The sequence below is a fragment of the Eriocheir sinensis genome, chromosome 38 (genome assembly GCF_024679095.1).
Source record: "Eriocheir sinensis breed Jianghai 21 chromosome 38, ASM2467909v1, whole genome shotgun sequence".
Lineage (NCBI taxonomy): Eukaryota > Metazoa > Arthropoda > Malacostraca > Decapoda > Varunidae > Eriocheir > Eriocheir sinensis.
The window spans coordinates 13,839,272-13,865,103 of NC_066546.1; the positions used below are offsets into that span (position 1 = coordinate 13,839,272).

At 44.7% G+C, this 25,832-nt stretch overlaps 1 protein-coding gene across 9 annotated transcripts in view; it reads left to right on the forward strand.

The window, feature by feature from the left end:
• Positions 1 to 25,832, forward strand: part of LOC127008702 (recombining binding protein suppressor of hairless-like) — a 198,654-nt gene that overhangs the window by 119,652 nt on the left and 53,170 nt on the right. For 8 of the 9 annotated variants that reach the window (XM_050881032.1, XM_050881034.1, XM_050881036.1 and 5 more), the window contains 2 exons: positions 13,521 to 13,652; positions 15,934 to 16,186. In XM_050881032.1, coding sequence (XP_050736989.1) covers positions 13,521 to 13,652; positions 15,934 to 16,186 — 385 coding nt within the window. Of the gene's footprint in view, positions 1 to 3,815; positions 3,972 to 13,520; positions 13,653 to 15,933; positions 16,187 to 25,832 lie in introns of those variants that run through there. The other variant, XM_050881038.1, reaches the window with a different exon arrangement.

Consider the following 25,832-nt stretch of genomic DNA (forward strand, 5'->3'; position numbering starts at 1 on the left):
CTTTTCGTTGTGGTATCTTCATTTATTTTCTTTCTTCGATCTTTAGTTTACTCTCCTGTCGTGTGTCTTACTTTATAATTTTCTTTAACTATTATTTCTGTGGATGATTTTCGTTTTCGTTGTGTAACTTTCCTCGTGTCTTCTTCCCTCGATCTCCAGCCAGCAGGTCACTCACTCAGTCAAGGAATGCGCGACAAACCAACCCGCATCAATCCGGTCTATTACGAGACATAAGATCGAATTTTCCGGTCGAGTCTTTATATTGCTCGAGAATATTTCCTAGATTACTTCATTAATTTATTGTTATCATTATTGTTATGGTTTTATTTCCTTTATTGTGTTTACGACTTTCGGCGGGAGGAACTTTGATGATGTTTATGGGTAGAAATGTGTGTGTTTGTGTGTGTGTGTTGATATTTACTGCCCTTGGTGGTGTTGTGGTGTTGTGGTGATATATAAGCTTACGGTAAGGTGGTGAGTAATTTGTTGTGGTGACCAGAGTGGTGATGAAAGCAGAGGCAGAACAAAGTATTGGGCTTGGAGTGACTGGTGTTTATTGGTGATGAGATGGTGGTGGAGGTGGTGGTGGTGGTGATGAGGATTGGATAGATGGTGATGGTGGCGGTGGTGGTGGTGGTGGAGGAAGTATGTGGAATAGTTGTAGCAGTGGTGGTGATGATAGTGGTAGTTATGGTAGCATTTGAATTTTGGTTGTTGTTAGTGGTTATGGTGGTGGTGATGGTGGTGATGATATTGAAAGGCTAGCGATGGTGGTGATGATATTAGTGGTGATGGTACTCGCATTATAAGTATTGGTTGTTGTTAGTGGTGGTGATGGTGGTAGTGGTTAGTGGTGATGATGGTGATGGTGGTGGTGGTGGTGGTGGTGGTGGTGCAGGTCTTTCACAACATCAAGTGATAAGAAACAGATGATTGGTCTGGCATCTTATCACTCCCAGATGCCTCCTCCTCCTCCTCCTCCTCCTCCTCCTCCTCCTCCTCCTCCTCCTCGTTCACCGCCAATTTGTATCTTTCAACAGTTTAATCCTTTCCATCTTTCCTCTTCCTGTCTTCAAGTTTTTATTATTTATATTTATGTCTTCCTTCCTTCCTTCCTTTCCTCCCTTCTTTTCTCCTCCTCTTCCTTTCTTCCTTCATTCCATCCTTCATTCCACCCTTCCCTCCTTTTTATCTTCCTTTCATTTCTTCCTTCTTTCCATACATTCTTCTTTCCTTCCTTCCTTCCTTCCTTCCTTCCTCTTCTCCTCCTCTTCCTTTCTTCCTTCATTCCGTCCTTCCCTCCTTTTTCTCCCTTTCATTTCTTCCTTCATTCTATACATTCTCCTTTCCTTCCTTCCTTCCTTCCTTTCCTCCCTTCTTTTCTCCTTCTCTTCCTTTCTTCCTTCATTCCATCCTTCATTCCGTCCTTCCCTCCTTTTTCTCTCCTTTTCATTTCTTCCTTCATTCCATACATTCTTCCTTCCTTCCTTCCTTCCTTCCTTCCTTCCATCCATCCATCTCTTTTCACTTATTCTTTTCCTTCCAATGACACGCAGTTCGTCATTTCTGGAGGAGGAGGAGGAGGAGGAGGAGGAAGACGATTATGATGATGACAACAAGACTGATGACGAAGAGGAGGAAGTGGAGGAAGAGGAGGAGAGCAGCGACATAGGAAGAAAGAGGAGGAGGAGGAGGAGGAGGAGGAGGAGGAGAGGGCGTGGGAGAGGAACCTTGCCTCTGTCCCATACACCCCCAGGCGGAGGAGACTTATTACAGGTGCTCCAGGTGATGCCCTTCCGCGCCTCCCCCCCCCATCCTCCTCCTCCCCCCCTTCACCCCCTCCACCCCTTCTTTACCCCTTCCTCCAACTCCACCCTTCTTTCCTGTACTCCATTTCCTAACTCCACCTCACCCCCTTCCACCCCTTCTTTCCACTCAATCCACTTCACTCTTATTTCCCTTCCACTTTTTTTTTTTAACTCCACTTTACTCTCTTTACCTCTCCTCCACCTCTCCTCCATCTTATTTATTCCACCTTCTCTCCCCTCCACCATTTCTTCATACACTTGTTTCCTCCACCTTTCCCTCCACCCTCCCTTCCTCTCTCCCTCATGACTTCTTCTCTCTCTCTCTCTCTCTCTCTCTCTCTCTCTCTCTCTCTCTCTCTCTCTCTCTCTCTCTCTCTCTCTCTCTCTCTCTCTCTCTCTCTCTCTCTCTCTCTCTCTCTCTCTCTCTCTCTCTCTCTCTCTCTCTCTCTCTCTCTCTCTCTCTCTCTCCTTCTATTCGTGTACTATTTCTCTCCTTTTATTCAGTTTCTTCCTTCTCTCTCTCCCTCCCTCCTTTTTATTTTCTCCTTCCTTATTCAGTTCTTCCTTCCTTCCTTCTCTCCCTTTTCCTCGTCCTTTTCCTCCCCTTCATGCTTACCTTTCCTCCATACCTTCTTACCTAACCACCCTACCTCTCTCTCTCTCCCTTCTTCCTTCCTTCCCTCCCTCCTTCCCTCCTCCGTATCCTTCACTCAGTCAATGTCTTCCGTACTTCCTTTCCTTCCTTCTTCTCTCCCTCCCCTCCCTCCCTCCCTCCAGCCTTCACGTAGGTACTCTTTTCTTCCCTCCATCTCTCCCTTCCTCCCTCCTTCCTGCCTCCTCGCAACATTACCCCTTTTTTCTAATTATCTACCGTCCCCTTTACCTCCCTCTTTCGCTCTCCCTCTCTCTCCCTCCTTTCCTCCAGTTTACTTACCTCCTCCTCCTTCCTTCTCTTCCTTCTCTTCCTCCTTTGGTATCGTATCTTCGTGTTTTCCTCTTTCGGGCAACTATTTTTCTTTCCTTCCTGTTTCCTCCCTTCCATTCTTGTGTTTATTGAGGAAAAAAGGAAAACCCGATAATTCTTGAGAGACGAGGAAAAGGGAGTGAAGTAGGAGAGGAAGAAAGGAAAGGAAGGAGGGAAGGGAGGGAAGGAGGGAAAGAATGGTGGAAAGGGAAGGTGGTTTAAATCAAATAACAAATGGAAGGAAAATGTAAATAATGATAGTTGAAATAATGATAAAGCAAATAGCAAGAAAAAAAAAAACGGAATAAAATACAAATAAGACGAAACAAAGCACTGAAAAAAAAGAAACTAAGTGTAATTTGGTGTAGAAATTTAAAAGCTGATAATAAAAAAATAATGGGTGAGAGAGAGAGAGAGAGAGAGAGAGAAGAAGGGGATGGGAGGAGAATAAACTCTCCCTGTGACCTGCAGCGGACGGAATCACGGGTTTTGTAAGTGTGGCGGAAGGAGGGAGAGAGGAGGGAGGGAGGCACGGAGGGAGAGCTGGAAAATGGGCTGGAGGGAGGGAGGGAGGGAGAGCTGGAAAATGGGCTGGAGGAAAGCAGGGAGCGGAGGGAGGGAGGGAGGGAGTCTGTGCGTGACTCCCTCAACTAGTGTGGGAGGCGGAAGCTGCGAGATGGTGGGTGATGGCGGAGGGGGCGCCGGGCCCTCCTGAGAACCCGCCCAGGCCGCCAGTCTCGCACGCCCCGCCCCGCCCCGCCCCGCCCACAGGGTCACGGGGCCGCCCGGGTCACGCCCCCGCCGCCACACCCCGCCAGGATGCAAGACACGGGTTTAGAAAAGAAATTACTGCGGGCTGATGAGAGGATGAGAGGCGGACGGAGATGATGCTTGTTATTTATTACCGGGGAGGAAGAGGGGGGGGGCGGGGGCGGAGGATGAATGGGGGGCAGGTGAGGGGTCGTGACCCTCCCCCGGGCAGGTGCGTCTCGGTAGCGGGCCGTGGGCTGCCGCCTCTCCTATGCCCCCAGCCTCCCGCCGCCCCCACAGTCGCCGCGGCTCACACCTGACGGCGGCACCTCACGCCACGTCGCTCCTACCCCGCACAGTGCCGCCAGGGCCACGCCGGTGCCGCGCCGTCCACCGCCCGTACTACTGCCACCGCCGCCCTCGCTGTGTCGGAGTGCCGTTGGGAACAGGTCAGTGGCGGGGCCCTAGCCTGGGGGCGTTAGGCTGGTGGTGTTAGTTAGGGCGAGGCTGTACTTCAGGTTAGTGCCAAGGGGAGTGCCAGGTTAGTGGAGATGGATGTGGGTTAGTGCCGGCGGATCAACTCGTGCGATAGTGCTGTAGAAAAGTTTCACAGTGCTCGGGTTAGTGAGGATGAGTGTGGGTTAGTGGCGGGGGATGAATTTTTTGCGGTTGGTGAAGTGCCACTGGGTTCAGGTTAGCGAAGATGAGTTTGGGTTGGCGGTGGGAGATAAACTTTTGCAGGAGTGCTATGGAGAAGTGGCTCTCTATACGCGTTAAAGGTAGACGTGTGTTAGTGTTAGTGATGTGATCCTGGGTTAGTGAATAGATAAGTGCCTCTCTTTTGGCCACTCTGCAATCTTTTAAGGAGCAGCAAGTAGCGGGGTTTTCTTTTCATTATTTTTTATGTGTGTGTGCCCTTGAGCTGTCTCCTTTGCTATAAAAAAAAAAAATGTTTGAGGAAGTAGATATGAGTTAGTGGCGTGGATAAACTCTTGCGATACTGCCATAGAGAAGTATCACTGTGCTTATGCTGATGTGAATAAGTGTTAGTGATGCTCTCCGTTAGTGGGACATTGTTATTGGCCCGCGTCTGATGTGCCTCTGGGTGTGGGTTAGTGGCGGGATGTGTTGCTAACCTAGAGGCGGGCGTTGCATTCCATCACGCGTACCAGATGTGTCTCGGGGTGCTGGGTAGTGGTAGTGGTGATGGAGGTGCTGAGTGCTGCATCTTTGTGGCTCTGCTGACTCGCCCCCCCCAAAAAAAAAGAGAGAAAAAAAAAAAAACAGGAACACACTGAAGATAGCTGTGGTAGTGTGCAAAGGGTGATTTTAGTGATAGCGATTGTAGTAGGTTAGTATTCATTGTGGTGTTTTAGTATAGTATTGGTACAGACAGACACAGACAAGGGTACAGACATAGACACACAGACAGATGGGTTAAATATGTCTATCTCTCTCTCTCTGTGTTTGTCCGTCTCGTAATGTTGTCTTTCTCGTGTCTATAGGAAGTTGAAGATATATTGATTTTTTTTTTATATGGGAAGACAAAAAAATAAGTATATATAAACCTCTGTTGTCATCGTCTTCGTAGTAGTAGTAGTAGTAATAGTAGTAGTAGTAGTAATGGCAGTAGTAAGCAGTATAATGATGGTGTTGCATTGGTGGTGATGGAGTTGATAGAGGTGGTTACGGTGGTGAAGGTGGTGGCAATTCTGTTTGGTTGGTACATCATTGAGTGTATGTGTGTGTGTGTGTGTGTGTGTGTGTGCGCCATTGTGTACTTGTTGCGTCAGCCCGTACACAGACACACACACACACACACACACACGCACACACACAGACAGACAACGTAACAGCCGCGCGGAAAACATAACTTGGTGGAAACTTAGAATTAGCCCACTTTTTCCTCCTTTCTTTTCTCTTTTTCTCCCTCCTTTCTTCTCTCCCCCCCCCCTTACCCCCCCCCTTTCCTCTATCATCGTCACCCTCTGCAGAAGATAGTGTATGGTGCCACTTTTGCATCATCACAGTCTGGTTTTTATAGTGTCTTGTGTTGAGTGTGTTGTGTTACTTTTTCCTTATTAACTTTTTAGGTCTTTTTATGATTGTTTTTTACCGCTATTCCATTTTTATTTTTTTTACTTCTTTTCCTCAGTTTTCTTCATTGTGTTGCATCTTTTTCTTATTCGTTTTCTTTTCTTTTTAGTGTTGCATCTTTCTTTGTTTTTCTGTTATCTTTTTTTGTTCTTTTTTTCTTTTTCTTTTTTTTTCTTTCATAGTGTTGCATATCTCTCTCTCTCTCTCTCTCTCTCTCTCTCTCTCTCTCTCTCTCTCTCTCTCTCTCTCTCTCTCTCTCTCTCTCTCTCTCTCTCTCTCTCTCTCTCTCTCTCTCTCTCTCTCTCTCTTTTTTCTTCCTCTTCTTCATCGTCACACTTAGTTGTTGTTCTTGTTCTCTTCCTCCTCCTCCTCCTCCTCCTCCTCTTCCTCTAACTTTATCATCTTTCTTTTCGTCTACTCCTTCTCTTTTTCCTTTTCTTGTTCTATTTTTTTCTACCTTATTTCCTCCATTTTCTCCATGTTCCTACTGTTTCTTGCCTCCTCCTCTTCCTCCTCCTCCTCCTCCTCCTCCTCCTCCTCCTCCGGCCCTGCAGCATAAGTATCGCCGGGGGAGCGTGAGTGTGCCTTCCGGGCCTGACCTCTGACCCCTCATGTGACCCCAGCAGATAATGCCGCGACCCCTGGAGGTGGCGAGGTCACGTCATTACCTCCGCCTCCTCCTCCTCCTCCTCCTCCTCCTCCTCTTCTTCTCTTTCTTCTGTGTTTCCTTTTGCTAAATCATACTCTACTACCTTGTGTGTCTTCTTCTTTTTTTCTTCTTCTTCCTCTTCTTCCTCCTCCTCTTTGATTCTTTTTCTTTGTTTTCTTTTCTTGTTTCCTGTTTTTGCTTTTCTTTTTATACTTCTCCAGTTTCTTCCTCTTTCTATTTCTTGTTTTTGTTCTTTTATCTTCTATTTTCTTCTTCTTTTCATCTGTCTTTTCATTTTCCTATTTTCTTAATCTTCTTTTCTTCTTTTTCTTCTTCTTTTTCTTCTTCGTCTTTCTTCTTTTCTTTCTTCTTCCTCTTTTTCTTCTTCTTCTTTTTCTTTTTCTTCGTCTTTCTTCTTCTTCTTCTTCTTCTTCTTCTTCTTCTCCTTCTTCTTCTTCTTCTTCTTCTTCTTCCAGTAACTAAAAGCATTCAATATTACCTTTTACATTAAACGAATGAGAGAGAGAGAGAGAGAGAGAGTTCATTATCACCAATTTATCAAGCAACCATCACCATCATCATCACTATTTCATTCAATGCTAATAACCTCTCCTCCTCCTCCTCCTCCTCCTCTTCCTCCTCCTCCTCCTCCTCCTCCTCCTCCTCCTCCTCCTCCTCCTCTTCCTCCTCCTCCTCCTCCACACAACACGCGACCCTCCTTTTCCCCTTCATCTCTCTCCCACTCCCCTCTTCTCTCCCCCTCCCCCCTTCCCCCTCCCCCTCCTCCTCCCCCCTCCTCCCATTATCACCCTTTTCCTGCCCACCCATTCGCTTTCTCCCTCATTTATTTATTTATATTTTTGTTATGCGTTTCCGGGTGAGTCTTCGAGAGGCGGATCTGAGGAGGAGGAGGAGGAGGAGGAGGAGGAGAGATACTGTTGATGAGTCGTATGGAATGGGAAATAGTCGTTGTAGTAGTAGTAGTAGTAGTAGTAGTAGTAGTAGTAGTAGTAGTAGTAGTAGTAGTAGTAGTGAAGAAGTTAAGAGAATTATAAGAAACTAAGTCGATTCCTTCACCACCACCACCACCATCACCACCACCACCACCACCACCACCTCTCCCACGTTGAAAGCCCATGTTACCTGTTCACAAATGGAGTAATTAACGTGGAGGATATTTAGTGAGGGTTAGTGGGAGGGAGGTGAAGGGGGGAAGGAAGGAAAGGGAGGGGGATGGAGGGAGGGGTGAGGGAAGGGGGGGAGGGAGGAAGACACAACGGAAGAGTTTGAAATGCTCATCTTTCACGCAAACTCTCTCTCTCTCTCTCTCTACCATAGCGAGAGAGAGAGAGAGAGAGAGAGAGAGAGAGAGAGAAGGGGGGGGGGGGGTTAGCGTCAAAGCGATAGCCTAAAGTCAACAAATCAATTACAGTCTTTTAAGTGAAGATGAAGAAAAAGCTTATGCCGGTTTTGGTGATGGTGGTGATGATGGTGATGATGGTGATGGTGGTGGTGATTGTGGTGACAGTTCTGGTTGTCGATAGTGATGTTAATTGTGGTGGTTTCAAAGATCTTATAATATTCATGAAGGTGTCGGTGAATAGTGCTCCATCGCCCTTATGCAGAATGAAGATAGATATTTGTTAGAACTATAAAATCATTTGCTCAGTTTCTTATAAACTACCAAAGCCTGAGAAAATAGTAATAGTAATAGTAATAGTTATAAAATATCGTTAACAATATTCTTAGGTTTGATTATCATATAGTTGTGGTAGTTATATGCAGTTAACGAAATATATGGAAAGGCAATGAAGAGTAGTAGTAGTAGTAGTAGAAGTATTGGTCGTCATCTTAGTAGTAGTAGTAGTAGTAGTAGTAGTTGTAGTAGTAGAGGTAAGGTTCCCACGCCCCCGCTGACTCGTAGACACGCTCCAACCAAGCCAAAAATTGCACTAGATGGCACCACTTAAACGACGGCTGTTAGGGGGGCTGTGGGAGACTAGCAGTAGAGGTAGTAGTAGTATAAGCAGTAGCAGTCATAGCAGCAGGAGTAGAAGTAATAGCAGGGGCCGGTCTCATTAGACGTAAAATCATAATTATCGTACCATTTCCATTTTGAAGTTAACGATCATAGTTGTAGTGGTGGTAGTGGTGGTGGGGGTGGTGGGGGGGGGGGAGTATGGATAGCAGTGGTAGTGATGGCGGTAATTAAGGTGGTGGTTAGTGAGGATAATTGACCGTCTCCTTACGATCATTGTGACCACAGGGCGTGTAATGTCTGTTTCCTCCCTCCCTGCCTCCCTCCCTCCTCCCCCTTCTCTCCCTTCCCCTCTCAAGAAAACTATACATTACTTCTACATCCATTTATTACCATTCACTTAAGCTTTTCCATTGTGTAGTAGTAGTAGTAGTAGTAGTAGTAGTAGTAGTAGTGTTGGTGGTTAGTCACTTTTCTGTATCCGTGAACCATTTAGCATCAGAACACTCACTAACCACCAACGCACAGTAGCAGTAGTAGTAGTAGTAGTAGTAGTAGTAGTAGTAGTAGTAGTAGTAGTAGTAGATGTTAGAATTTCGTCGTTTTCTGGGCCTAAATTAATTCTCTTCTCATTTCTCTTCTTCCTCCTCCTCCTCCTCCTCCTCCTCCTCCTCCTAATCACTCCCACGGTCCCCTTTCATGCAAATAGGTCATGAATGCGTAGAAAGGCCATGCAAATTAAGTTAACAGGTAACCAATTGGAGGTATCGGTGTTATCGGAGGAAGAGGAGGAGGAGGAGGAGTTATTGGAGAGAATTTTGTGAAGTAGCGATTATTTGACTTTTTCCTTTCGCTGGGTGACATTAAGAGAGAGAGAGAGAGAGAGAGAGAGAGAGAGAGAGAGAGAGAGAACAGACAGACAGACAGACAGACAGAGAGAGAGAGAGTGTGTTTTTCAATTCAACCCTTCATCGTTTTGTCTTTTCTTATCTTTTTCTTCTTCCCGTCATTTTTTTTTCCTTTCTCTGCGTCTTTGTTTTTTTTTTTTCTTTCGTCTCGTCTTGTATCTTATCGCTCACGTGTTTGTTTTCTTTTCTTTATCTTTTTCTCTTGATATCTGTTGCCTTGGGTTATTCGTCTTCTCTTTAAACACCGTCTTTTATTTTATTTATTTATATTTTTTTTATTCTTTATCATTTTCATCTTTCATGTATTGGTTCTTTTGTGTCTTAAGCTTATGATTTTCGTTTTTGTATGGTCTCCCTTACTCTCTCTCTCTCTCTCTCTCTCTCTCTCTCTCTCTCTCTCTCTCTCTCTCTCTCTCTCTCTCTCTCTCTCTCTCTCTCTCATGAGTAAGAATGAGTATATGAGAAGTGAGAGAATGAGTTACTGGAAGAAAAAAACAAAACTCATCGACAGAAAAAAGAAATGAGAAAAAAATACGGTAAAAATATATAATTCTAAAATCTAAATAGAAGAATCAGTTCGTTGTTATCAGAATACGAGGACATAAATGAAAGAAAACAGAGAATAAAACAAAGAAAAAGGAAGAGATAAAGATTGACGTAAAGGAGCAAAAAGAAAAAGTTAAATTACGAGGAGAATGAGTACAAAAGAAATGTGGAGAGAAGGAGAAGGATCGGACGGAAAGAGAGTGAGGACGGATTCTGTGTGTGTGAGTGTGTGTGTTTGTGTGTGTGTACGGATGGTGTGTACTGAGAGCTACCGTGTGTGTGTGTGTGTGTGTGTGTGTGTGTGTGTGTGTGTGTGAAGCTAAGAAAAACGCTGAAATGTAAGTGTTTTAAAGACAAGAAGCTCAGAAATTGTGTGTGTGTGTGTGTGTGTGTGTGTGTGTGTGTGTGTGTGTGTGTGTGTGTGTGTGTACGGGAGGATGTATGGGGGTGATGTATGTGCGTGAGGGAAGAGAAAATGTGGAAGAAGAGGAGGAGGAGGAGGAGAGGAGGAAACTGGAGGCAAAAACAGTAATGGTTGTCACCCGGAGAGAGAGAGAGAGAGAGAACTACCCTCTTTCCCTCCTTTTCTCCCTCCCTGACTAATACTGTAGAGCTGACTCACTCCCCCTCTCTCTCTCTCTCCCTCTCTCTCTCTCTCTTCCTTCAGACAGAGATCACCCTACTGGACTTCACCTTGCACATCTTCCTTCTCTCTCACCTTACCTCCCTCACCTTACCTTTACCTGTTCATAGAGTCACGCTAATCACTCACACTTCACACTCACACAGGTAATGCTTGAGTCAGTTCAGGTGAGTCGAGAGTGAGTTAGTGGCAGTTAGTTAGAGGGTAGAGGTAGAGGTTAGAGTAAGAGGAAGGGAGAGAGTGGGATACGCCTTCCTCTCTCTGGGATGAGCGTGGGAACTGAACACCTGAGGGAGGGAGGGAGGGTGAGAGAGAGAGAGAGAGAGAGAGAGAGAGAGTTTCTAACCCCACCCTCTCTCTCTCTCTCTCTCTCTCTCTCTCTCTCTCTCTCTCTCTCTCTCTCTCTCTCTCTCTCTCTCTCTCTCTCTCTCTCTCTCTCTCTCTCTCTCTCTCCGTGTATAGTCAATAGTTTCCAAAATGAACGGATAAGAGGCTGTGTGTGTGTGTGTGTGTGTGTGTGTGTGTGTGTGTGTGTGTGTGTGTGTGTGTGTGTGTGTGTGTGTGTGTGTGTGTCGTTAATGTTACATGCTTCCTGCGGGGGGGGGAGGGGGGGGGGGTGAACAATGGTCTTCTTCATTCATTTAAAGCCTTTTTTTTTTTTTTTTGTAATTATTATTGTTCGTTGTCTTTTCCGTTATCTCTTGGTCCGTGTTATTACGTTTATTACTTTTATTATTATTATTATTATTACTATTATTTTTATTATTATTATTATTGTTGTTTGGTTCAGTGTAAAATTTTCATCGTAATATACTCAAAGACCTTTTCCTCTACCTTCCTCCTCCTCCTCCTCCTCCTCTTCCTTCATCATCCCTTCCTTTATTTCCTCTCTGCTTAGTCTAACCTCAATCCCTTAGTCTAGGTCAACCTCATCATCAGTCTGCCTCCTCTTCTTTCTTCTCCTTCTCCTCCTCCCTCTTCTCTTCCTCCCTAAGTCCTAAATCCTATTCCTTAAGTACAAGTCAAGCCCATCATCTGTTCTCCTCGTCCTCCATGTCTTCCTCCTCCTCCTCCTCCTCCTCCTCCTCCTCTTCCTGTATATCGTCACGTTAACTCGTCTCTGAGTCTCCAATTAAACCTCTTTTTATTTTTATTTTTACTTTATTTTTTTCCTGAGTCGGTCTTTCTTACTTTGGGGAACATGCCTTTGCACTCCCTGGCTTGTGTTGCGTGGTGATGGTGGTGGCGGTGGTGATGGTGGTGGTGGTGGTGGTGGTGTGTTTCTCTGTATTGGGATAGGCATGTTTTCTGTTGTCCATTCTGTTCTGTTCTGTTGATGGGCGATGGTTGTGTTGGTTAGGTGGTTAGGTTGGGTGTGTTGCGTTTTTGTGTTGTCAAGTTGGGTAGGGTTGAGTGTTACTAGAAAGAGGCTGTGTTGAGTGTGTTCTGTTTTGGGGGAAGGTTGTAGTTGTATTGCATTTTGTGTTGGGTCGTGTTGGGTTGGGTTGAGTGTTTCTGAGATGAGGTGATGTTGAAAAGTGTGTTGTGTTTTGGGGGAAGGTTGTAAATGTGCAGTAGTTGTGTTGCGTTTTGTGTTGGGTCGTGTTGGGTTGGGTTGAGTGTTTCTGAGATGAGGTGATGTTGAAAAGTGTGTTGTGTTGTCAGTGTAATTAAGATTGTGTTGAGGGATACTTATTTGTGTTGTGTTTCAGCCTAATTAAAAAAAAAAGATTAGGCTGAAACACTTTTTTTTATAGTGTGTTGCAGTGTGTTGATTTGGTGTTTTTCATCTGACTTTTCTTTCATTATCATCATCATCATCATCATTATTATTACCATCCTTCTCTTCATCATCATCATCATCACCACCATCATCACCATCATCATTACCTCCACTATCATCATCCTTTTTTCTCCTCCTCATTATCATCATCATCATTATTTTTCTTCTTTTCCTCATCACCACCACCATCATCATCATTACCTCCACTATCATCATCCTTTTCCTCCTCCTCCTCCTCATCATCATCATCACCATCATCATCATTACCTCCACTATCATCATCCTTTTTCTTCTCCTCCTCCTCCTCATCATCATCATCACCATCATCATCATTACCTCCACTATCATCATCCTTTTCCTCCTCCTCCTCCTCATCATCATCATCACCATCATCATCATTACCTCCACTATCATCATCCTTTTCCTCCTCCTCCTCATCATCATCATCACCATCATCATTACCTCCACTATCATCATCCTTTTCCTCCTCCTCCTCCTCATCATCATCATCATCACCACCATCATCGTTACCTCCACTATCATCATCCTTTTTTCTCCTCCTCCTCATTATCATCATCATCATCGTCCTCATTTCCGGGACTTAATGAGCTGGCAGAACAGAGGTGAATGAGGGTAATAAAATGGTCGAACTAATGATACAAGACTCTCACATCACTTCTTGTACACTCTTCTCTTTTTTCTTTTCTCCTTTTTTTTTTCGTCTGTGGTTTCGTATTTTGATTCTCGTCTTTTCTTTTTCATTCCTTTTTTTTTTTTCTCTCTTCGCTCGTTGGTTCTTGTCTCGTGTGTTAAGTTTCGGTTCTTCTTCCTTTCCTTCCCTCGTTTTCGTCTCGTTCTCTTTCTCTGATTCTTGTCTCGTGTGTTAATTTTCGCTTCTTCTTTTCTTTTCTTCCCTCGTTTTCTTCTCGTTCTCTTCCTGTTTCTTGTCTCGTGTTTTAATCTTGTTTTTTTTCTTTATTTCTTTTCATCCATTCTCTGATTCTTGTCTCTTCTTTTTTCTTTCTTTCCTTCCTTCTCTCGTTTTCTTCCTTCGATCCCTGTCTTGAATATTAGTTTGTTTTTTTCTTCCTCCCTTCTTCCTGTTCTCTTCCTCAGATCATTGTCTAATTTTCTTTATTCTCTTCCTTTTCCGTGATCTCTCGTTCCCTATCTTTTATCCTTGTTCCGTGTTTTAGTAATTATTTCTTCCTTAATTTTGTTCTCGAAATCAGCTGATCTCCTTTACTTCCCTCTTTTTCCCTCTCCTTTACCTGCATATCATTCCTTATCTCTCTTGTTCTTCCTTCTCGTACAGTCACACCCTTTGAACAACTCGCATCTCATCTCATCTCGTTGGAACCCCTGACTAACGCGTCCCTTTCGTCTCCCTTCAGAGTGGTGGCTACGGCTCCTACCCTGCCTTGGACGCCCGCGAGGAGTGGCCGGGGGTGAGCGACGCCCTGGTGACCTACGCTTCCTCAGCAGCCTCCCCTCTCCCCGCCGCGGCACAGCACTTCTACACACAGGTGAGCGCCCGTACCTTCTTGTAATTATCTTTGTGTCCCTGGCTTTAATTCCTTGCCGGTTCCCCTTCTCTAAACCTTTTCCTTACAAGTTTTTTTTTCTTTCATTGTTCATTACTCTTCTTACCTTCATGCACAGGTGGACATCATTACTTTCATATAATTAACTTTACCTGTCGTACCTTATCTTCCTTACCTTTATTTTCTTACCTGTTTCCTCCTTGAGCTTATTGGCTATACCTTATTTTCCTTACATATTGATATCTATTACTTTTTATTTTTTGTCTTTTTTGTATACACAGGTGGGCACATTTACCTTTACATAATTACCTTTACCTGTCTAACCTTACTTATCTCTATTTTCTTAACCATCCATCACCTTAACCCTTTCCTTACACCTGTCGCTCCTTCACACTTTCACTTTTTACGTCTTATTTTTATACACAGGTGGATGTCCTTACCTTCATACATTTACCTTTGCATGTCTTACCTGTCTGTTCTCTCCCGCATCATCCATTAATTAATCTACCTACACCTGCTTTTTGTTAACTTATCTTCACCTGGTCATCCCCTCACCCACACCTGCCTCACCTTTCCGCCCTTATCTTCACCTGTCCTACACGCTCAGACGAATACCTCGGCCCATACTTCGCTTTTTTTTTTTCTTTGCGTTCTCTATTTTTCTCCTTTCTGCTTTCCTCCTCTTGTCTCATCTTCTGTCCTTGTCTCATCTCTTCTTCTCTCCTCTCCTCTTCCTCCTCGCATCCTCCTCTTGTCTCATCTCTTCTTCTCTCCTCTCCTCTTCTTCCTCGCATCCTCCTCTTGTCTCATCTCTTCTTCTCTCCTCTCCTCTTCTTCCTCGCATCCTCCTCTTGTCTCATCTCTTCTCTCCTCTCCTCTTCTTCCTCGCATCCTCCTCTTGTCTCATCTCTTCTTCTCTCCTCTCCTCTTCTCTCTCGCATCCTCCTCTTGTCTCATCTCTTCTCTCTCCTCTTCTTCCTCGCATCCTCCTCTTGTCTCATCTCTTCTCTCCTCTCCTCTTCTTCCTCGCATCCTCCTCTTGTCTCATCTCTTCTCTCCTCTCCTAATCTTCCTCGAATCCTCCTCTTGTCTCATCTCTTCTTCTCTCCTCTCCTCTTCTTCCTCGCATCCTCCTCTTGTCTCATCTCTTCTTCTCTCCTCTCCTCTTCTCTCTCGCATCCTCCTCTTGTCTCATCTCTTCTTCTCTCCTCTCCTCTTCTCTCTCGCATCCTCCTCTTGTCTCATCTCTTCTCTCCTCTCCTCTTCTCCCTCGCATCCTCCTCTTGTCTCATCTCTTCTCTCCTCTCCTCTTCTTCCTCGCATCCTCCTCTTGTCTCATCTCTTCTCTCCTCTCCTCTTCTCCCTCGCATCCTCCTCTTGTCTTATCTCTTCTCTCCTCTTCTCTTCTCTCCTCTCCTCTTCTTCCTCGCATCCTCCTCTTGTCTCATCTCTTCTCTCCTCTCCTCTTCTTCCTCGCATCCTCCTCTTGTCTCATCTCTTCTCTCCTCTCCTCTTCTCCCTCGCATCCTCCTCTTGTCTCATCTCTTCTCTCCTCTCCTCTTCTCCCTCGCATCCTCCTCTTGTCTCATCTCTTCTCTCCTCTCCTCTTCTCCCTCGCATCCTCCTCTTGTCTCATCTCTTCTCTCCTCTCCTCTTCTCCCTCGCATCCTCCTCTTGTCTCATCTCTTCTCTCCTCTCCTCTTCTTCCTCGCATCCTCCTCTTGTCTCATCTCTTCTCTCCTCTTCTCTTCTCCCTCGCATGTTGCTTATTTTCATCTTCTTTCCCTTTTCATTTCCTCTTTCGTAACCTGTTGTCTTCTCTTTATTCTTTTCCTCCCCTCTCCCTTCTTTTTTTGTCTTTCTCCTCCGCCACATAATCGAATCATCACATATCCTCGCCATCATAACATTCATCTTCACCTCATCTCATCACATCACCGCCACATATCCTCATCATCACCACCACTCAGCACCTTTGTATACCCCGTCATCACCCCCACACTGTCTTGCATCATCACTAACACATGGCCTCCCCCCCCCCCCCCTCTTGCACCCCTCCCCCATCACCTCCACATGTTCTCATCACCCCACCAACACGTGACCTAACCCCCCTTTCTTCCCCCCCCCTTCCCCCCCCCCCTCTCCTGCACCCTTTCCCCCATCACCACCAAACCTCCTCATCACCTCCACATGTTCTTATCACCCCGCCAACACGTGACCTAACCCCCCCTTTCTTCCCTCCTTCCCCCTCCCTCCCCCCCAGAGTGATGGCGTGATGACGGAGCTGGGCGGCGTGAATGGTCACGCTAGTACCCCCGTGGGCGGCTACCCCCCCTCCTCGGTCCCCCAGGCCACGCCCACACAGACCCTCCCGCCCACGCCGCACCACCCCGCGGGGCCGCCACACACCGCCCACCGCCCCGTCGACCTCTCCCAGGCCCAAAGGGAGACGCAGCCCACCATCCCGTACCCGCTCCACGACGCCCACGCCCAGCGCCCCACCCTGCTCGACACTGGTGAGTACCTACCTGGGGGCACTTACCTGGGGGTGGAGGTGTAGTGAGTAGTGTAGATAGAAGGGTGGAGGGTTGAGGGTAGATGCATGAGGGGGAGGGGGGGCAGAGAGAGAGAGAGAGAGAGAGAGAGAGAGAGAGAGAGAGAGAGAGAGAGAGAGTTATGCCAGTTTGACATCTTTTTCAGGCAACATGACACTGCCCAGACAACACACAAAAAACTGGACACCGCCACACACACACACACACACACACACACACACACACACACACACACACACACACACACACACACACACACACAACCGCAACACAGCAACACAAAACCCCCACGCAACGCAATACAACACCCTGATTAAGCCAAGGTAGACGCAACTCAAAGCATATCGCAACACTCGGCAACAGTACCCTGACACTGAAGCCCGATGCAATACTTCTAGCCCAATGCAACACTCTTGGTCCAACGCAACACAACAGCTCGTAGGATAAAGAAAGACAATACAGTGACCATACAAAATACAGTGATTATTAGATAGTGTGTGTGTGTGTGTGTGTGTGTGTTTCTCTCTCTCTCTCTCTCTCTCTCTCTCTCTCTCTCTCTCTCTCTCTCTCTCTCTCTCTCTCTCTCTCTCTCTCTCTCTCTCTCTCTCTCTCTCTCTCTCTCTCTCAACTAACAACTAACTTAATTTTCTGTGTAATATATTGACACTGATGCATGTTGTTATTGTTCTTTTCCTTCTTCGTTGTTGTTGTCCGTAAAGTAGTAGTAGTAGTAGTAGTAGTAGTAGTAGTAGTTATTGTTGTTGTCCTCCTCAGAGTTGTTTTCATTCCTTTCTTTTTACGCTTGTTTTTTTTTCTTTAATAGATAATAATAGTTGTCGTCGTCGTCCTCAGCTCTGTTCTTTTCTTTCTTTTCACTCTTGTTTTTTCTTCCATGCCGCCAAAGCACCTCCAGAAACACAGGTAAGCGAGTCTCTCCTTCCCTCATTACCACAGGTGTGCAGACGTACCTGGGGTGGGTGGGAGGGGGGAGCGTCTTGAGCCCTCCAGGAGAATATTTGGAAATGAACTTTTTTTTGTATTTTTCTTATTTTTTCATTTTTTATTTTCCCATCTTTTTTTGTCTTCATATATTTTCCCTTCATTTTTTTTCATCCTCTGCGTCCCTGGTTGTGTGTGTGTGTGTGTGTGTGTGTGTGTGTGTGTGTGTGTGTGTGTGTGTGTGTGTGTGTGTGTGTGTTTTGTAGGGTTGTGAATTATGTCATGGCGACCTGTTTTTCCCCAAGTGTGATTACGATTAGATTCCACGAAAAGGGGAGAGATAGAGAGAGAAAAAGAAAGAGGGAGGAGGAGGAGGAGGAGGAGGAGGAGGAAGAAAAGGAGGAAGAAGTACAGAGAGAAGAACATGGTGAGGAGGAGGAGGAGGAAGAGGAGAGAAGTGAGAGAAGAAGACTGAAACAAAATAAAGAAAAGTGAGAAAAAAAATAAGTAAAAATGGGGTGGAATAAGATAAATGGGAAATGGGGCAGAAAAGACTAATAAAGGAAAATGAGGAGAAGGAGACGTAAGAGAAAAAGACAAACAAAATAAATGAAAAGTAGAAAAAAATAAGTAAAAATGGGGTGGAACTAGATAAATGGGAAATGGAGTAGAAAAGACAGTAATACAGGAAAAGGAGGAGAAGGAGACGTAAGAGAAAAAGACAAACAAAATAAAGAAAAATGTGAAAAAAATAAGTAAAAATGGGGTGGAATGAGATAAATGGGAAATGGGGTAGAAAAGACAGTTAATGGGAAAATTGGAAGCAAGAGATGAGGCAATACGACTCGGAAAAACGAAAAAAAACAAGGTTACTAAAGAACGGGAATTAGGATCGGATTGGTGTCAGATGTAGAGGACGGCGAAGAAGAAGTGTATGGGGGAATATTGTATAGGGGTGTAGGGTGCTGGGGAGTGAACGGGGGGGGGGGGGGAGATTGGGTGGGTGGGGAGGGGAAGGGGGAAGTGAGGGGTAGGTTTTCACGCTTCAGTGCCAATGTGATGCTGTCGGCGGACCGTGCCAGATCGGAGAGAGAGAGAGAGAGAGAGAGAGAGAGGGAGAGGGAGAGAGAGGGAAGAAGGTAAGGTATCGTGACTCCCAGAAAAGTGTGACCGACAGGGATTCTTGTCACCTAAAGAAGAGGAGGAGGAGGAGGAGGAGGAGTCTATCATGGGAGAGTACCTTTGAAGATGATTCCTCCTCCTTTCTCCCTCTCCTCCCCTCCTCTCTCCCTCTCCTCCCCTCCTCTCCCCTCCCCCTCTCCTCCCCTCCTCTCCCCTCCTTTCCCCTCCTCCTCCCTCCGTTCCGTCTTTGTCTTCTCGGTCTCTTCTCACACGACGCCTTAATACGCTTTTTTTTTTTATCTCTTTCTCCTCCTTTCACCGGTCCGAGCTTGACTTCCTCATTTAAAAACCTTATTAACGAAGTCTTGCGCTGGAAACGTGTGAATCTCTAATGCGATCTTCATTTGTTTGAATTTTGCGTCGATTTGTCTCTTTTAAGTCGAAGGTTTGAGCTGCGGAGTCGATCTTCATATCCAGTTGAAGTTTTGAATGAGGTAGTTGAAGTTTATGATACGAAGTCGATCTTATGAGTTACGATGTCGATTTTGATTCCCATTTGAAGTTCTGAATGAAGTACTTGAAGTTTATGGTATCAAGTCGATCTTATGAGTTACGAAGTCGATTTTGATACCCATTTGAAGTTCTGAATGAAGTACTTGAAGTTTATGATATCAAGTCGATCTTATGAGTTACGAAGTCGATTTTGATACCCATTTGAAGTTCTGAATGAAGTACTTGAAGTTTATGATATCAAGTCGATCTTATGAGTTACGATGTCGATTTTCATACCCATTTGAAGTTTTGAATAAGGTAGTTGAAGTTTATGATATCAAGTCTATCTTATGAGTTACGAAGTCGATTTTGATACCCATTTTAAGTTTTGAATGAGGTAGTTGAAGTTTATGATATCAAGTCGATCTTATGAGTTACGAAGTCGATTTTGATACCCATTTGAAGTTTTGAATAAGGTAGTTGAAATTTATGATACCAAGTCGATCTTATGAGTTACGATGTCGATTTTCATACCCATTTGAAGTTCTGAATGAGGTAGTTGAAGTTTATGATATCAAGTCGATCTTATGAGTTACGATGTCGATTTTGATACCCATTTGAAGTTTTGAATGAGGTAGTTGAAGTTTATGATACCAAGTCGATCTTATGAGTTACGAAGTCGATTTTGATACCCATTTGATGTTTTGAATGAGGTAGTTGAAATTTATGATACCAAGTCGATCTTATGAGTTACGATGTCGATTTTGATACCCATTTGAAGTTCTGAATGAAGCACTTGAAGTTTATGATACCAAGTCGATCTTATGAGTTACGATGTCGATTTTGATACCCATTTGAAGTTCTGAATGAAGCACTTGAAGTTTATGATACCAAGTCGATCTTATGAGTTACGATGTCGATTTTGATACCCATTTGAAGTTTTGAATGAGGTACTTGAAGTTTATGATACCAAGTCGATCTTATGAGTTACGACGTCGATTTTCATACCCATTTGAGGTTTTGTATTAAGAAATGGAAGTGCATGATATCAAGTCGATGTATTAAGAAGAAGTTGAAGTTTAGTTAAAAAATCTCAGTGTAGGTCCCCAAGATGAAGTTACCGGTCATACAACCCACAATTAAGGTTATTAAAGTCACTTCTCCGAGGGTTGAGTTATTGAGTCATCGAGGCCACGAGTCACCGGGTTGAAAGTGAGTCGAAGAAATACGTCACCGAGTCCAAATTGAAATTCACGTCACGAAGTCGAGGTTTGTCACCATTCATGTCGACGGTCTGGCGTGGATTGCGGTCATTAAGTCACCCGGCCATTTTTCACGTAATTTCCCTCCCATATCTCTTTTTTTTTTTTCCTTCCTTTTGAGCGTTCGATATTTCTTGACCTTCATTACAAAACCCTGCCGTCGTGTGTGTGTGTGTGTGTGTGTGTGTGTGTGTGTGTCATTATCAATCGTAGTCGTCGGTAGTGGAAGCGGCGCCCGTGATGGAGATAAGTGGAGATAGCGATGAGTGGCGAAGATAACGTTGAGGGTGGTGGTGGTGGTGGTGGTGGTGGTGGGAAATCCAGACGGCTCTCGTGATGGTGATGGTGGTGGTGATGATTAATATAGGTGGTGGTGAGCTCCATCTCCTTCCTTTCCTCTTCTATAATTCCGTCCCCCTTCTGTCTCTCTCCGGCATATGACCACAGATGTTGCGCCGACTAAACGAAACTTTCCAACTTCCTATCATCCCCGCTTTCTCTCCCTCTTAATCTCTTTTCCTACCGCTCAGCTAAATTTAATGAAGGAAAAAAATGTACAAAAAAAAGAACGAGAAAAATAATATGTAAAAGAAGCAGATGAAGATTAACAAGAGATCCATATGAAAGATTTAGAGTGAAATAGAAAATAAAATAAAAAAAGATTAGTTAGAAAATATGAAAAAAAGCAGAAACAGAAGATTGAATGTAAGGTCTACTGTCTCGTTCCCTCGTTGATACAGCTTTAAGAACACGAAAGAAGAAGACGAGGAGGCGAAGAAAGGAAGGAATTAACGGATAAGTCGTTTGAAAATATAGTAAAAAAAATAAATGAAGTGAAATAGAGAAAACGAATGAGATATATTTAGAAGACAAACATAAGAAAAGAAGGGATGAAAGGATTAGACTGAAAGGAATGAATGAAGGAAATGAGGAAGACGAGTTAAATGGATATTGTTAATGGTGAAGATTTGGAGGAGGAGGAGGAGGAGGAGGACAGGTGTGATGAGACAAGGCACGCGCCCCATTATCAGATAAGACGCCCGGCAGACAGGTGAGGTGGCTCTTGACACACCTACACACACACGCACACACACACACACACACACACACACACACACACACACACACACACACACACACACACACCTGCCTCCTATGTTCAGGTGTTGGGCCATGTGTGTGTGTGAAGAGAGAGAGAGAGAGAGAGAGAGACTCGTGACATTTTCTTTTATTTCTCGGTGTGATGGAGAAGCTCTTTACCTAACCTCACCTTGAGTAAATCTCTCTCTCTCTCTCTCTCTCTCTCTCTCTCTCTCTCTCTCTCTCTCTCTCTCTCTCTCTCTCTCTCTCTCTCTCTCTCTCTCTCTCTCTCTCTCTCTCTCTCTCTCTCTCTCTCTCTCTCTCTCTCTCTCTCTCTCTCTCTCTCTCTCTCTCTCTCTCTCTCTCTCTCTCTCTCTCTCTCTCTCTCTCACTCTCAGACAAATTTAGTCAAAGCAGATTATTCACAGCTGACGGTGTCCTTCTCTCTCTCTCTCTCTCTCTCTCTCTCTCTCTCTCTCTCTCTCTCTCTCCCATTCTATTTGTCTCTCTGTTTGCCAATTTGTTTGTCTTCTCTGTGTGCCTTTGTGTGTGTGTGTGTGTGTGTGTGTGTGTGTGTGTGTGTGTGTGTGTGTGTGTGACATGGGTTTTATTTCAGCTTTGTAGTATTTATTTTATTTCTTCCCAAACTTACTTCCTTCCTTTGCATCTATCCCCTCAAATCCTTTCTATTTCTCTTCTTCCTTCTTTCCTTTTTTTCCTCCCTTTCCTTTATCCCTTTATTCTTTGTCTTATTTTCGTTCTTTATTCGTTTCTCTTTTTTCTTTCTTTCCTTCTTTACTTCCTAACTTCCTCTCTTCCTTTCTTACTTAACTCATTTTGCTTTATTTATTTTTCCTTTCACTCCTCCGTTTCTCCTTTCAAACTTTTTATTCCTTTTCTTTCCTTCCCCTTTTCCTTTTTCCCTTCCCTTTTCCTTGCCTTCTTTCCCTCGTTCTTTCCTACCTAATCTTTTCTCCCTTTCTTCTCTTCCCTCCTCCCCTCTTTCACCCCCTGCCTCCCTCCTCTCCTTCTCTTCCCCTCTCCACAGTATCCATTATTGATTACGCCTCTTATCTCTTTCTATATTGTCCTTTTGTTCTTCTCCCTTTTATCTGACGTGTTTTTCCTCCCTCCCTTCGTCCTTTTCACTTTTTTTCCCCCTCCATATCTGTCTGTCTCCCTCTCCCTCTCTCCCTTTCTCTCTCCCCTCTCCCTCCATTCCTTAAACCACTCACCACTTCAGTGTATCAGTTTTCCTCCCCTCTCATAGCTTTTTTTTTTTCGTTACCCTCATCTCCCTCACCCTTCTCTCCCTCTTCTCTCCCTCTCTTCTCTCCCTCCATTGGGCAGCGTGTCGGCTATTAGTCAACGATTAGAGTGTAGCCCTCACTCAATTAAAAGCTCGTGGACGTTCCCCTCATCCCCTCTTTCCCCTCCTTTCCTCCCTTCCTCTCTGCGTGCTCCTCCTCCATCATTCCTCCCTCCCTCCCCTTCTCCTTCCCTCATTCACGTCTTCTGTCACTTCTGGTTATGGAGTCACGCTTATTTCCGTGTCCCGCAAGGGTGAAAGCGTCCGTCTGTGTTAAGGGGAAAAAGAGGAAGAGGAAGGATAGATGTACAAAGAGGAGGAGGAGGTGGAAAATCTCTCTTAAATGATAGATTATTGAGAGGAAGAAGAGAGATGAAGGACATACAGAGGCGAAGAAGAGGAAGGAGAAAAGGCATACAGGGATAAAGAGGAGGAAAGAGAAAGGATATGATGAGAGAAGGAAAAGGATGTGAAAAGGGAAAATAAATAATGGGAAAGTAAGAACGAGGATAAGGAAAAGAGGAATATGGAAGTAGATACAAGGAAGGAGATAAACAGGACGGGAAAATAAACATGGAAAAGCAGGAAACGAAAAAGAGAAATAGGATAATGAAGATAAGAATGAAGAGAAAATTAATAAGGATAAAATATGAACAAAAAATGACAGAAGGAGGAAGAAGAAATATAGAATGAGATAAACAACGGAAGAGAGGAAGAGGGTAAGTACAAGAAAATAAACAGAAGGGAAATAAAAGAAGGGGAAGAGAAGGGGAGGGAGGAAGAAGAGCAAAACTGTTGAGTCATTGGTTATGAAGGGAAAGAGGGAGGAAGAAGGGTTACATGAAGGGGGGGAAGGGAAGGGAAGGGGGGAGGGGTCAAATAGATGGGGAGGCGGTGGTCAATAAGGTCTGATAGGTGAGGGGAAGAAGGGAGGAAGGGAGGGGAAGAAGGGAGGAAGGGAGGGGAAGGGAAGGGAGAGGGTGGGGACTCTTAGGTCAATAGGAAACACGTGTTCTCTCTCTCTCTCTCTCTCTCTCTCTCTCTCTCTCTCTCTCTCTCTCTCTCTCTCTCTCTCTCACCACGTGCACTTCTCCATCCTGTTCCGCCCCTTCTTTTCCCCTCACGACCCTCTCTCTCTCTCTTTCTCTCCCCTCTCCCTCCCTCCCTCCATCCCTCCCTCCCTTTCCTCCCTCTTGCCACATTGTTTACCTCTGAAGCGTGTCATGTTGTTGTTGTTGTTGTTGTTGTCACGTATTATTTCCTCCTCCTCGGTTCATTTTCATAACATTAACTTGCCTTCTAATTTTTTTTTCTTTTTTTTTTTTACTGTGGATGAACTTTTTTTGTTTGTTTTTATTCAGTATATCAGTGGGATTTTTTTTCGTGTTGTTTTGTTTCCTTCATAAAAAAAAATATAAGGTTTGTGTTTTCTTCTTTTCCTTTCCTATGTCTTTTTTTGTCTCCACTTTTCCTTCTTTTCTTGCTCTTTGTTCTTTTTTTTTTTTTTCTTCTTTTGTTGTTATTTTTCTTTGCGTGTTTTTCTTCTCGATCTTTTCCTTCTTAATCTTTGTTGTTCTTTCCATTTGTCCTTGTTCTAGTTCTCTCTCTCTCTTTCTCTCTCTCTCTCTCTCTCTCTCTCTCTCTCTCTCTTTTTTTTTTTTTTTTTTATTTTGTTGTTGTTATAGTTCTCTCTCTCTCTCTCTCTCTCTCTCTCTCTCTCTCTCTCTCTCTCTCTCTCTCTCTCTCTCTCTCTTCTTTTGTTTTTTTCTTTTTACCTCTCTCTCTCTCTCTCTCTCTCTCTCTCTCTCTCTCTCTCTCTCTCTCTCTCTCTCTCTCTCTCTCTCTCTCTCTCCCGCCCCACCCCCACCCCGCCCCCACCCCCTTTCTCGGCCAAGCAGCGTGAAGCGTGAAGTGTCGCCTCCATCAGGCTGACAGGATACTTGAGAAGGGTCAGCGCGTCGCTATCTGTCCGCCTGTTTGTGTATTTATGGCCCTGTTTGTATGTGTGACCTGCATCTTTAGTGCTCTCTCTCTCTCTCTCTCTCTCTCTCTCTCTCTCTCTCTCTCTCTCTCTCTCTCTCTAATTGGATTTTAAAAGTCTAGGAGTTACTTTTGTTTAATGTTATCTTTCTTTTTCTTTTTCTTTTCCTTTAGAGAGAGAGAGAGAGAGAGAGAGAGAGAGAGAGAGAGAGAGAGAGAGAGAGATGTGGAGCAGTGGAGAGGTGGAGACTGGACAGGTGTGTGGAAGATAAGAATCCACCTGCTAGCTCCCACGCCTCCCAGCATGAGAGAGAGAGAGAGAGAGAGAGAGAGAGAGAGAGAGAGAGAGAGAGAGAGAGAGAGAGTTATAGAAGAGGTACTAAATATGGAAGAGAAAAGGAACCCCGACACTTGAATATCGAAGAAAAAAATAGAAGGAGAAAAAGAACAAAGAAAGACAAAAATAACTCGGGCCAAGAAAAAGAAAAATAGAAAAAAAGAAACAAAAATAACATCAAAAACAAAACGACGAACACTGAAAAAAAAAAATACAAATAAAAAGAAAAGAAAAAAAGGACAATGACAGAATTATTAGATGAAAAAAAAATTAACACAAAGAAAAATAAGAAGGAAAAAAAATAACATACATCTAGCGGCCCTCCCCACCCCCACACACACACACACCCACACACACACACACATACACACGTTCCTCCCCCCTCCCCCCCATGTACACACCTTATTCCCCCCTCCACCCCCCCTCTTCTTTTGCATGTAAACGTAATTTCCTCTGGGTACTGTCCCGCGCGCGAGTCGGTTAGTGTCGCTTGCTTACTGATTCTAGGGATCGTCTCGCTCTCCTTACGGCCCCTGAGCGTGACATTGGCAGGAGGAGGAGGAGGAGGAAGGTAATGGAGGGTTTAAAGGGAAAGGGGAGGGTTTAAAATTGGAGTTAATGGTATTGTGGAGGTAAAATGAGAATGTTAGGCAAGGATTTGTGTGTTTGTGTGTGTGTGTGTGTGTGTGTGTGTGTGTGTGTGTGTGTGTGTGTGTGTGTGTGTTTCCTATTGATTAATTTGCATATCTTTACATTTCTTTTTAGTACACCTCTTTTCTCCTCCTCCTCCTCCTCCTCTTCCTCCACCTCCTCCTCCTCTTCCTCCTTTTTCTTTCCGTAAAAAGGAAGTCTTTGGGCAACAGGTTTTTGGAAGGGGAGCGAAAGGGGAGGGGGGGGGGTTAGTTGCCAAAATTGCTCCCTCTTCCTCCTCCTCCTCCTCCTCCTCTTTCCATCGTGACCTCTGCCCCCGGGGTCAAGTAGAACACTTTCACCCATTTCAACGTGAGGGGGCAAGAGGGGTCATGGGGGGAGGGGGGAGGAGATGGAAGGGGAAGGGGGGAGAAAAAGGGAGGGGGAGAGGAGGAA